At 48.0% G+C, this 12,737-nt stretch overlaps 1 protein-coding gene across 6 annotated transcripts in view; it reads left to right on the top strand.

Annotated features, from left to right (window-relative positions):
- Positions 1 to 12,737, top strand: part of CDK5RAP2 (CDK5 regulatory subunit associated protein 2) — a 170,294-nt gene that overhangs the window by 45,996 nt on the left and 111,561 nt on the right. For 4 of the 6 annotated variants that reach the window (XM_042913940.1, XM_042913938.1, XM_042913939.1 and 1 more), the window contains exons 8-11: positions 422 to 584; positions 1,886 to 1,939; positions 2,800 to 2,919; positions 5,293 to 5,385. In XM_042913940.1, the coding sequence (XP_042769874.1) occupies positions 422 to 584; positions 1,886 to 1,939; positions 2,800 to 2,919; positions 5,293 to 5,385 (430 nt within the window). The remainder of the gene's footprint in view (positions 1 to 421; positions 585 to 1,885; positions 1,940 to 2,799; positions 2,920 to 5,292; positions 5,386 to 12,737) is intronic. The other 2 variants (XM_042913941.1, XM_042913937.1) reach the window with 1 other exon arrangement.

Genomic DNA, 12,737 nt, shown 5'->3' with positions numbered 1-12,737 from the left:
CTCACCGGGACAGTTCCACTTTATCGGTCGTGTCTGTTCAGGTTTCAGTGCCTGATTTTTTTTGCAGAGAGGATTCTTGGCCAAAAAAACAAACAAACAAAAAAGCCAAAAAAAACCCATGAGCAGTCCGCTGCCGTCGGTGGTGGGGGCTGTCGAAAGTCTGAGCACGGGTGTGGCTTGATCAGACCCTAGTCTGGTGGCTCAGAGGTTGGATCTGCCGGGGCCAGGCTGGAGGTGAGGGCACAGTTAATGTCACACGCGTCTGACCCTTACTCTCCCACCAGCAAAATGCGATTCCATTTCTGTTCAGTCATTGGACATGTCTACTTTGAAGATGTTTGGCCCCATTTCCTGCCTCCTCCTGCTCCACTGAGCTAGGAGAACAGCTTAGAATTAATATTTAAATTTTGTTCGCTTTTAGACTGATTGAGGAGTTGAAGCTGTCTTTGAAGAGCAAAGAAGCTTTAATTCAGTGCCTTCAAGAGGAGAAATCTCAGATGGCATGTCCTGATGAGAGCATGTCATCTGGAGAGCTCCGAGGACTTTCTGCCGCTCCAAGGGGAGAAAAGGAGAGAGACGCTGAGGTGAGGCGATGGGGTGTGAAGGGGGACTTTAATTAGCAGACCAGACTCCTCTGTGGCAGATGGGATGCACATTCGGTCCCCACGGGTCACACGCAGACTGCTTCCAAATATTAGCTCCCCGGCAGCTGAGGAATTAGCAGGCACCTCCTTTGTCAGGGGCCCTGGCTTGTTTTTTCCTTCCAGCCTCATGTTTATATAGGGTTGGCTAACAGAACAGTCCATACTTGCTTGCCTCTGTTTTACTGTGTGTTGATTTCTCGTCGCCCAGAGACTTTATTTCCATCCTTTGGGTTTTCTTGGGATAAAACTTAGTCCCTGTTTCACCTGTGCGGTTAGAGGCAGTGGGGGGAAGGGGACTCACTTGTGTTGGGCCTGGCGGCCGGCGAAGGGCTTCTGCGTGGAACCTCCTTGAGTCCTTCTGGCCACTCTGCGAGGTCGAGGTCACTGTCCCCTCATGGAATTTAGAAACGGGCTCAGAGGAGTTGTATTTTCCTAGGCGCTAAGAGGTGGGTGGGTAGTGGCAGCCCCCGAGCCCCCCAGAGGCCATCCCTCCCCTAGGCAGTCTCCAGAGCAAGCTGCGGGAGTGGGGCCGGGCCTGGGGGTGCAGCGGGCCTCGCTGATACCCTCCTGTTTTTGTTGGGCCAGGGATGGCTGCTGCATGTGGTACATTCCTGATATGGGATGTTCAGGAAAAGTCTTGATTTTTTATGGAGCAGAGTCCTCTTTGTTCCTATTACAGCAGTGATTTCTGCAGCCTCACTGGTTAGTTTTCTGCTGGAAAACTAATCAGCCCTCGTCTCCTGCTCCTCTTTTTTTTTTTTTTTTTTTGAGGGAGAGAGTGAGAACGAGCAGGGGAGGGGCAGAGAGAGAGGGAGACACAGAATCCAAAGCAGGCTCCAGGCTCTGAGCCGTCAGCCCAGAGCCCGATGTGGGGCTCAGACCCACAAACCGTGAGATCATGATCTGAGCCGAAGTCGGATGCTCAACCGACTGAGCCACCCAGGCGCCCCTGCTGCTCCTCTTTTTAACCCTGGGCCCTTTCTTTAGCTGCCCTTTTCGTTGTCGGCGGCCCCGTGGTTGACTGTCTGTGGGGCTGGCGACCCATCCGTGTGGGTTGCTTGTTTTTCCGTTTCTCTTCACTCGGGTGGGACTCCAGGTGAGACAGAGAGGAATGGGCACTTATTTCCGTGCCTTCCACGGCAGTGTGGAAAAGTCCGGAAATGAGATGCTCGTTCTAATTGTTCTGGGGAAGCTGTTGTATTGGGAGTCCCTTCCAGGTGCCAATTAATGCCTTTTCTTAGGCTGTACAAATGGAGCTCCAGAAGGAGAGACAGCGCTTTGAAGAGAGGATCCAGGTATGTTGATAAAATTTTTAAAAACGTATTGAAGATTTATCCTTGCCTCTTTGCTTTATTCTGAGTGCAGTAGACGGTTGGGCGTGACAGCAGCTGTCACTCCTGGAATGCCGGCGTGTGCCAGTCAGGCTTTCGGTACTTCAGAGAAGGTTTCTCCGTCTTGGCAGTGATTCTGTGAAGTAGGCATTCCCATTGTGCAGATGGGGCACGCGAGGCTCAGCGAGGGGAGGGCCCTGTCCCAAGATCGTGTAGCTTGGAAGAGGTCTCGCGGGGATCCGGACCTGCCAGTGTGGTTCCAAAACCATCGCTCCGGGTCCCCCGCTCACAGCGGCCGGCATTTATAAGGCGCCTGCCAGCTTAGAAAGTGCTCTCCGTCCATTATCTCATTTGATCCTCGCAATAGCCCGGGAGGGAGGCAGCGTGATTATCTTTAGAGATGAACTCAGACCGGAAATGTATATGTTCAGTCTCCATCAAACCAAATTCTCTGCTAGCTTTTGTAGCATTAAGGAATGAAATTAATGATCTGTTATTTCCCCCAAATAACCTGGTACGGTTTGAAAGCCTCTGATGTGACTGCATTCAAATTCCAGAAGGCATTGGAGTCCTTCCCACAGGAGGAGCTGTCATCGTCTTAACTGATCTGATCCCCTTCTTGTCGCCCGGCCCTGTTGCCGTGAGCGCTAACAGCGTAGCTGGGAGCTGCCGCCACTGCGTTCAGCTCTACTTGGGAACATTAATCACAGGGTGACAGGAATAAGATAGAATAACTGCGTTTGAGTGTGCTCTCACAGATATATTTACGGTGCATTTTGGTTGGAACGCATCAACTTAGTGAATCTTTTTCTAATCTAATTTAGGCACTTCAGGAGGACCTGCGAGAGAAGGAAAGAGAGATTGCTACAGAAAAGAAAAATAGTTTAAAGAGGGACAAAGCCATTCAGGGTCTAACCATGGCATTAAAGTCAAAGGAAAAAGAGGTATGTGGTATGTCTGATACACTCAAAGTGAGCTTTTTCTTTATTAGCTTCTGTGGCTGTCCTGTCGTGTCCCTGCACGTTTAGCTTTGGGGGAAAAGTTTCTAAGAGAGCTGGGATGAGCATAGGAAGTGCGGAAAGGGTCCTTTAGTCCACTTGAAACTTTTCTGGAGTGTCCGATTTAGTGCTGTCCAATAAACATACTGTGTGAGTCACGTGGGGACATTTGAATTTTCTAGGAGCTACGTTAAAAGTGAAAAGAAACAAGTGAAATTAACTTCGATAATACATCCATCATTTCAGCATGTAATCAATAAAACAGGAGTAGTAATGAGGTATTAACGTCTTTTTGGTCTTAATGCCATCTCTGAAGCCCGTGTGTGCTCGTAGCACGTCTCGTTCCAGACTGACCAGATTTCAAGTGTCCAGCCACACAGGTAGTAGGTGGCCCATGGCCACCCTGTTGGACAATGCCCAGTCGTTTAGGAAGATGGCAAGGTTGAGGTGAAGGACTTGGGAGGCGAGGCCATGACCGTGAACAGTTAGCTCCCTGGGTCGTTGCCTTTGGGATCCAAGGTTGCGGCCAGTGATGGTTCCATGCCATAATGTTATTATTCCCTGATTATTGTTAGTATAGCAGTCTGCTGTTTCTCAGTAACTGAGCCAGGCACAGATACAGAGAAGAAAACCCAGCTCTGCTCTCAGGTCTGGTGAGGGTGAAACACAGGGCAAAGGTGTGGTGACTGAGGGCCGTGCGGGGGAGAGGGGGGGCCGTGCAAGTGGAGGGCGGGGGGCCTGGCCCCGATTCGGGTGTGTATGTGGGGACTGGTGCTTGGAGGAGAAGGCGTCTGAGCCATATCTCGCAGGATGAATAGCAGTTGGGCTGGAAGGGGAGGCAGAGGGGAGAACGTTGGTTAAGGCAGTAGGTTAGGAAAGAGCCTGATGGGGGTTTGTGGGACCAAACGCATTTCGAGGTGGTCAGCGCACCAGGTGCAGGACTGAAGTGAGGCCAAGGAGGGGCTGTGAGGTCGCGTGGGGCCAGCCGGTGGGGGCGCAAGTAGTCGTTTGGGGCTGCAGGCTCCTAAAAGGAGGGGGGTGGCCACGTTTGCACTTTGGCGGGGTCTCAGCCTGTGTCTGGAGGGAGGATTGCGGGAGGTAGAGGATGGAGGCAGGGAGGCCGGTAGCAGAGGCGAGAGCCCAGAAAGACTGAGCTAGAGCAGTGGCCACCGCTAAGTAGGAGCGGAAGGGCAGGGCTTATTCAGGAAATGAGATCAGAAATAGCCAGGAATAATTAGAGAGTAGAGGTGGATCTGGGGAAGTTTGCTGCAGAGATGTAGGACTCGAGACACGGGGCAGTGGAGGATGACTTCCGGGTGTCCGGGTGGCCTGACTGGGGTACGGAGGTGCCACCAATTCAGTGGACAGCAGAGAAAACGGACTGTGATGGCAAGGTGCGTGTGGCGATGGAGGTGACGCGTCTGTTCAGAGAGCGTTGACTTTGAGGAGCTCGTGGACCGTCAGGATGGCGCGTCCAGGCGGCAGGCAGGCGTGCAGGTCTCAAGCTTGGAGAGAGCTCAGGTGTGAGTTCAGACTCTAAGAGCCGGCCTCCCTGTCCTGGGAGCGTGTGGCAGGCAGAGAACGAGGCTGAGGACGGGGCCACGGGGGACATTGGAGTTTCAGGGACGGGGAGAGAAATGCACGAAGGAGCCAGGAGTGGCCGCAGGAGGGTGGAGCTACCCGGGAAAGTGTAGCGCTGAAGAAGGTAACCGGGGCAGAGTTTGAGGGGTTGCCGGTGTGAGGCGTGGCGGAGCTTTGGCTCCTGTTACCAGTAGTCCTAGTTTATGTCATTGCGTAACGTGGGAGTTCGGGCCCCGCGGGAGTTGGAGACCTTCAGCGTGGAGTGGGACCGGCGGAGGGGCAGTTCTGGGTGCCGGTGAAGTCCGGCGCGTGGCCACGGGAGTCACTGCTGACCGGGGTACGGGAGAAGGTCACTAGAGGATGCGAGATCGTGGGAATGGCCAGGCCAGGTCGTTGGCTGGGCCATCTCTGTGGACGCCGATGAGAGTAGCGCTTCGCCTCAGCCGGGCGTGGTTGTAGCGCCAGAACCCGTCACTTCATTTAGCCCAGCGATGCCGGAGGTGGGTGAGTCGTGGTGTCCTCATTTTCGAGCTGTGGGAGTTGAGTCTCAGAGAGATTAAGTACCTTGCCTGAGGTTATCCAGCTCTTCAGCGGCCAAAGTGGAAGTCGCCCCCTTTCTGACTTCACGTCTTCCCTAACTACGAAGCCCTTGATGAGAAGTTCAGCAGGGAGAGCGCTTGAGTTGGGCGCAGAGAGGAGAGTCCGGGTGCACACTCGGCTGCTGTTGTTCTTACCCAGGTGGGAGACCTTAACGCTGAAATCCAAGAGCTCAGTGCTGCCTTTGCCGAAGCCACAAAGGTGCCCCAGAAAGCGGAGACACAGAAATTGCAGGTAAGTGTTCGCTTTGGTTGAAGCAGCCGTCTGCCCGGTCCTTACTCCTGGGGAGGTCGGCACTTTGCAGCTGAAAGGAACCAGAGAGAACACCCAGTGGCCTTTAGAAATGGAGTTCTCAGTCTAATCGAAGGGTGTCCTTTGCCAGCTCTGGAGGCCTCTCCGGCCCCCTCCTCAGCATGACAACAGCCACCCCCGCAGCGAGGACTGCCGAGGTTACTCGTGCCAGTGGTAGACTGTGCCGGATGTGTGGTTACCTCAACTGACCTTCACAATCTTGCGGGGACGGCCGTCATCATCCCGCCGTATCTGTGGGGTTTTTGAAGCTCAGGGAGGGTGTGCAGCTTATTCACTGTCACGCAGTTCGCAAGTGGCAGGGCCGGGATTTAAATGTAGTAATTGCTAATAGTAACAGCAGGGAGTTACTGAACACATACTATGTGCCGTGCGCTGTGCTGAGTGCTCTCTCTGGATTAGCTCAAGGGATCTGGACAGCACACCGTGCAGTAGGCACTGTTAATATCCATGTTCAGAGAGTCAAGTACCCCGCATAGGGTCACAGAACTGGGGACTGAGAGAGCTAGGATTTGCCCCAGAGCCAGGCTCACCCCCAAGCCTGTGCTTTTACCGCCGCCCGCCCCCAACCCCCGTCCCCTCACCTGGCTTCTTTAATCCAACCGCTCTCTGCCAGGTATCACTTCCGTATCTTGATGACTTAACCTGCCTTTTCTCCTTTTTTTCTCCCAACATTGCACTCTAACGACTCCTGCAGGCCGCCTCCTTGATGTTCCCTCTTTCTGGCTGATTTTAGTTCTGTGTTTTCCATTTTAATATTTTCTTCCCATGTTTCTAATTTCCCTCTACGGTGTATCCCTGTTACTAATAACGAGTCATTAGAGACCACACTGCCTAGAGCTCTCCCTGCCACCTCTCCCCCCATGTTAGTTTTGGTTATAATGTAGAAGTTAGAAGTCAAATCTAATTTAAGACTGTCTGATCCCTCAGATTCATATCCCACATTCTTATCTTTTGCAGAGTTCTGGTTCACAGGTAAGAATAATTGAGGTAGTTTGGTTTAAATCATGGTGCATGAGAAGCATAGGCATATCTCTGCCTTTGGAGTCTCAGATTTGCCTTCTCCCAACATTTGCTTCATGAGATGGAGCCAAGACTATAGTTTACACTGAGGCCCCCCAACCCCCCAACTTTGGAAAATGACAAGTTTTAAAAGCTGAATTCTTAGGGAAAACCAGTGATATTTCCCACTGCTTGAGAAAAAAAAAAAAACAAACTATGTCGGTAGTTGACAAGCAGAGGGACCAGACAGACATCCTTGTAATCACTGTGGTATTTTACTTGTTATGTTGGGCCTTGAAGGAAAGAAAGTCGTCTTATACATTTAAATGGTCCCCAGGTTGGGGTGCCTGAGTGGCTCCGTTGCTTACGCAGTGGACTCTTGATTTCAGCTCGGGTCATGATCTTGCGGTTCGTGAGATCGAGCTCCTCGCCGGGCTCCGTGTGACATTGCGCGGAGCCTGCTTCTGATTCTCTCCCTCCCTTTCTCTCTGCTCCTCCCCTGCTCATGCTCGCTCTGCCTCAAAATAATAAACTTAGTGAAACAAAAATGAAAAACAAATGTTACCCAGATTTATCACATGCATTTACTAGTTTCATAACTCTCTGTCCTAATCGAAGGACTCTCAGAATGATTTTGGGGGTCTTGTCACTTACGGTGTTGGCCGGGTTTCTTGTCTTGCGAGATACAGACGTCACACAGTGTTGAAAGTGCTCTGATTCTCGGTGCCTGCTTGCTGTTCCTTGCATCCTTACCCATGGAGGGAGTAGGTTTACTGGCTTGGCAGGTTGTCAGAACTTGAACTCAAGTCTGGCTCCAAAATCTGTGTCCTTGCCGCTATTCTGATTGTGTGTGTGTGTGTGGGTAAAGGCGCGTAGTATGCTTATGTTGGCTGTTCCGTTATGAGGTCGACGGAGTTTGAATGTTGCACAGACACTTGAAAATGCATTTTCTTTCACATATTGGAACCTTTTGGGGATGCCGTGTAATTTGAACTACTCATGATTTGCAGCGTGAGTAGAATAGCCGAGGCTCACAGGGTTGGCATTAGGTCCAACGTTGAAACGACAGCAGTGATACTCGAATTCTTGGAGTGGTTGCCACGATGCACAGACGTGGATTCTAATCACGGGTGTGACTCTGGCCAGGTTACAGTGTGGGCTGCGTGGTGCTACCTCCAGGCCCACCAGAAACACATATTTTCACAGTTGGAATACAGGTTTCCCCTGCTGCTGAAAAGTAGAGCTTTCCCGTGAAATCTTCGGAAGCCAGCGTGGCATAAAACAAAGAAGCAATTACCAGTAATTTCCATGGAAAAATTTTTGAGCATTCTCAGACACGAAAAACAACCTCTCTTTTTTTAGGCTTTCCTGACATCCAAGGGCACATCTTGCTAACAGATATAAAGGATAGATCAAGATAAAGCACAGGTGCTCACAAGACGCTATTCAGAGCTATGGTGGCCCGACATGCGCGATGTAGTTCCCAGGGAAGGAAGGGGCTTGGTGGGGCTGCGCTCACGGCTCTGGGCGCATGCTGCCGCTAGGATGGCTCGCTGCAAAACCAACGCCGAATGCCATTTTTATTAAAAATTTTTTTCTTATTGAAGCCTAGTTGACGCGCAATATTAGTTTCAGGTGTAAAACAGAGCGATTCAATGTTGGTACGTATTACGAAGTGATCACAATAAATCTAGTTACCATCTGTCACCACATGTGGTTGTTACAGCATTATTAACTGTATTCCCTGTGCTGTACATTACATCCTTGTGACCCTTTTTATAACTTCAAGTTTGTACCTTTGATTAATCCCATTCTCCTCTTTTGCCCATCCCTCCACCCCTCTCTCTTCTGGCAGCCACCAGATTGCTCTCTGGATCTCTGACTTTGACTTGGTGCCTTTTGTCATAGAAGTGCAAATCGTCTTTGGATTTCTTTTAGTTAGCGAGAACAGGTTCCGTTGTAGGTCTTTTGTAAAAGCAAAGTGGTGTAATGCGAACGTTTGAGAAGTGGGGCCTACCTGTAGCATTATTTTCCCTCCCTGCCCTGCTTAGCTAGAAAAGTAAAATTGCATATTGTAAAATACTTAAAAGAGTGGAAAGAGGTTAATAGATGTCACCAGTAAACTCATGTCCAAAGATGTTCAGTACTAATACCTTGACTCTTTCAATGTGTATTTATACATATATACATACATACAACCTTTGAAAAAGCAGACAGGATGATAATACATATTTTGTTCTAGAATCTTTTTTCATTTAATATTCCTATCATTTGTATATATTTTTATATATTATCATATATTTGTGTGTTATGTATATAAATGATTGTTGACTTGTGTACAGTAGATTTCTCTATATTCTATCTGGTTCTCCCAAAGGTGACGTCTTCCATAACTTTAGTAACAGTATCGAAGCCAGGACACTGACATTGGTGCAACGTATGGACCTTGTTCAGATGTCAGCAGTTTGACATGCACTTGTGTGTTTATTCCTATGCTTTTAAAACTACCTTTTTAAACAGCTGCGTGTAGTCTGCTGTACGTATGCACCGTATTATTTTTACTGGGGCGAACATGGGGTAGGACGTGAATTTGAACCTTGTCTCTGTTCTTCACTACGTCCGTAGCCTCGGGTGAGATATTTGAGCTCTGCCAGCCTGCTTACCCATCGTAAAATCTGGATAATCACATTTAGGTCACATAATCCTTACAAGGATTACACAAGAAAGTGTATCTGGGCGCAAGTAGTCACTCAGTAAACGTTAATGCATCCTTAAGGTGGGTGGTATAATCTTCTGGCACAAAAATATGGTAGTGACTTTGGTCAGTTCTTCAAATTCCGCTAATGGTATTCTGCAAATAGCTTTTCATTTGGAGGAAATTCTCCATATTATCTCTTGATTGGGAATGAAATACAGTGGAGTAGGTGCTGGCAGAGGGGAAACTGGATGTATTTATCTTGCACTCACGGAAGCAATACTTTATCGTATTTAACCCTCACAACAACCCCGTGAAATCGAGATTTCACAGATGAGGAAACTGAACTTCAGGAAACTTCTTCCAAGTCATAGAGCTAGAACTGGTCTTTGAACTCTGGGCTCTGCGACTGTCTCTGTATTAAACTCATCATGTTTCTGCCGGGCGGGGAAGTGTGATTTGTCTAATATGATACTTGGCCTCTAGTTTCTGACTATGTCTGTCTCATTGTGCCAAATGTTTGCCACCTGCGTTAAGCACTTGACTGATGGCATTGAATTCAGAAAGCAGGGTGTCATGCAGAAAAAGCTAAAAAAAAACTCTTCAAAAGTGTCTCAAAGGGCCATTTAAGCAAAATTGAACATGAAAAGTATCTTTATTATGGGAGTATGGATTTGAATTTTTTAAACAGGCTCTGTTATCATTTGGACACAGAATGTCCATCACTCTATAATAACTATTAATCTTTTTTTTTTTTTTTTGAGAGAGAGAGAGAGCAAGAGAGCATTACTGGTGGGGGGAGAGGGAAGGAGGGAGGGAGGGAGGGAGAGAGAGAAAGAGAGAGAGAGAATCTTAAGCAGGTTCCACACTCAATGAGGAGCCTGACGCAGGGCTCAGTCCCATTACCCTGAGATCATGACCTGAGCCAAAATCAAGAGTTGGACACTCAACCAACTGAGCCAGCCAGGTGCCCCTATAATAACTGTTATTTTAATCATCAACATTGCTGGCCTGTGTTTAACAAGCTTCTAATTAGCATTCCTGTCTCTAACCTTCCCCTCCTTGAATTCAGTCTTCTTGTTTTAATTCTTGCTAGTTTATCGGTATTAATTAGAATCTGCACTGGAATGGGCAGGGCAGTATAGTGCTGTGGAAAGAACACAGACCTAGGAATCATTTGAATCCCAGATGGAATCATTTTATGGTCTGACGACAGGTCTGATAACAGTTCTGAGCCTGAGTTGCTTAGATGGGGACATTACTTAATATGTACTTTGTAGGGTTGATATGAGAAATAGAGTATGATGTGTTCAAAAGTGCCTGGATTAGCTCCTCACGTGTAATCAGTGCTTAATAAAAGGTAACTGAAGACTGTTCACTTTGAATGTTTTTCCCATCATTATTTATCTTCTTTTGTTTTTTGTATTTATTTAAATACGCATTATTCCCAATACTTTTTTTTTCTTTAAAGTTTATTTATTTTTGACAGGGAGAGAGAGAGAGAGAGAGAGAGAGCACAAGTGGGGGAAGGGCAGAGAGAGGGAGACACAGAATCTGAAGCAGGCTCCAGGCTCCAAGCTGTCAGCACACAGCCCGACGTGGGGCTCCAGCCCACGGACCGTGCGATCATGACCTGAGCTGAAGTCAGACGCTCAGCTGACTGGGCCACCCAGATGCCCCCCCCCAATACTTTCTTTTAAAGTTTATTTATTTTGAGAGAGACAGAGACAGCACAAGTTGGGGAGGGGCAGAGAGAGAAGGAGAGAGAGAGAATACCAAGCATCCTCCGCACTGCCAATGCAGAGCCCGACTCAGAGCTTGAACTCATGAAATGGTGAGGTCGTGACCTGAGCTGAAATCAACAGTTGGATGCTTAACTGACTGAGCTACCCAGGCATCCCCTGCTAATACTTTTTTTTTGGGGGTGGGGTGTCTTGTGACCTAGGTTTCCCACTCTTTTTAAAAATTTTAACTTTAAAGGAAAGTGAAATAGAACCTCTATAAAACCCACTTTGAAATGTGAATGGGGCTCCCCCTCAGTCTCTGTTGCCGGGTCCTGAATAGCAGTGGGGAAGCATTGGAGCAGATGGTTAGGCCGTGGGGGCCCAGGACCAGCAGAGCCCCACCTCTCCCTGATGAACTGTGGTTGCAGCCCACCCACCTCTCCTAACAACTAGGGCTTAACTAGCAGTGTTTCCTGGGAAGGCCAAGAAGCTGGGGCCAGTACCTTTACTCCACAGTCTGCGTTGTGGCCTTGACAGCCCTTGACAGCTCGTCATCGTGAGCCCTAGTCTAATCTAAAGAGCAGATTAAAAAAACTAAAAGTTTATGGGGCGCCTGGGTGGCTCAATCGGTTAAGTGTCTGACTTTGGCTCAGGTCATGATCTCACGGTCCGTGAGTTCGAGCCCCGCATCGGGCTCTGTGCTGACAGCTCAGAGCCTGGAGCCTGCTTGGGATTCTGTGTCTCCCTCTCTCTCTGCCCCTCCCCCACTTTCTCTCTCTTTCTCTCTCTCGCTCTCTCTCTCAAAAATAAATAAACAGTAAAAAAAATAAAAACCCTGAAAGTTTATTTTCTCCTGATTGTAAGTATTACATATGCTTCAAATTTTCCTTCAGGAGACCAGAAAGAAGGGAAAAAAAGACAAAAAAAAAAAAAAGGAATCAGGAAATCCCCCAGCCACTATTAACATTTTGATGTTTTTCTTTTTCTGCTTTCTCCTCGGCATAGATTTTATTTTTTAAAGGACTCACAATGTAATCTTCTGTTTTTTTTATATAACATTACGGCTTGGAATATTCCTATGTTATCAGTTTAGGTTCTTATTTTTTTTCCTGTTAAAGTAAATCTGCGATGGATGACTTTGGGCATAAGGCTTTTCCTTACACTATATTTTGGACTCTTCCTGTGAGATTGAGTCCTGGGAATGGAATCATCAGGATGAGTGTGAACATGTTTATCCTGTACACACACACTTGTTATCTATAGTATGTCCATAGGGAGTCACATCAGTTTACATTCCTGCCAGTGTATTTCTTGGCTGCTGGATGCTCGGTCAGTTCTTGAAAAGTTAATATTAATTGTGTTGCTTCATAGTAAGTTTGCCAGCACTGGATATTCTCATTAAAACAGTCTTGTTAAATGAAACCTTGTTTTCATTTGCTCTGTTTGATTATTGGTGAGTTACAGTATTTTTTCAAATGCTTGATAATCCCATATGTATTTTCTTTCTTTTTTTTTTTAAAAAAAAATTTTTTTTTAACGTTTATTTATTTTTGAGACCGAGAGAGACAGAGCATGATCGGGGGAGGGGCAGAGAGAGAGGGAGATACAGAATCAGAAGCAGGCTCCAGGCTCTGAGCCATCAGCCCAGAGCCCGACGCGGGGCTTGAACTCATGGACCGCGAGAGCGTGACCTGAGCCGAAGTCGGACGCTTAACCGACTGAGCCACCCAGGCACTCCCCCTTTTTTTTTTTTTAAATGTTCATTTAAATTTTGAAAGAGAGCGACCTCAAGCAGGGGAGGGGCAGAGAGAGAGGGAGGCAGAGGACCTGTAAGAGGCTCCGCACGGACGGCAGAG

This window comes from Panthera leo, chromosome D4 (assembly GCF_018350215.1).
Source record: "Panthera leo isolate Ple1 chromosome D4, P.leo_Ple1_pat1.1, whole genome shotgun sequence".
Taxonomy (NCBI): Eukaryota; Metazoa; Chordata; class Mammalia; order Carnivora; family Felidae; genus Panthera; species Panthera leo.
The sequence above is the reverse complement of the archived record's forward strand: the minus strand, read 5'-3'. Positions and strand labels throughout refer to the sequence as shown.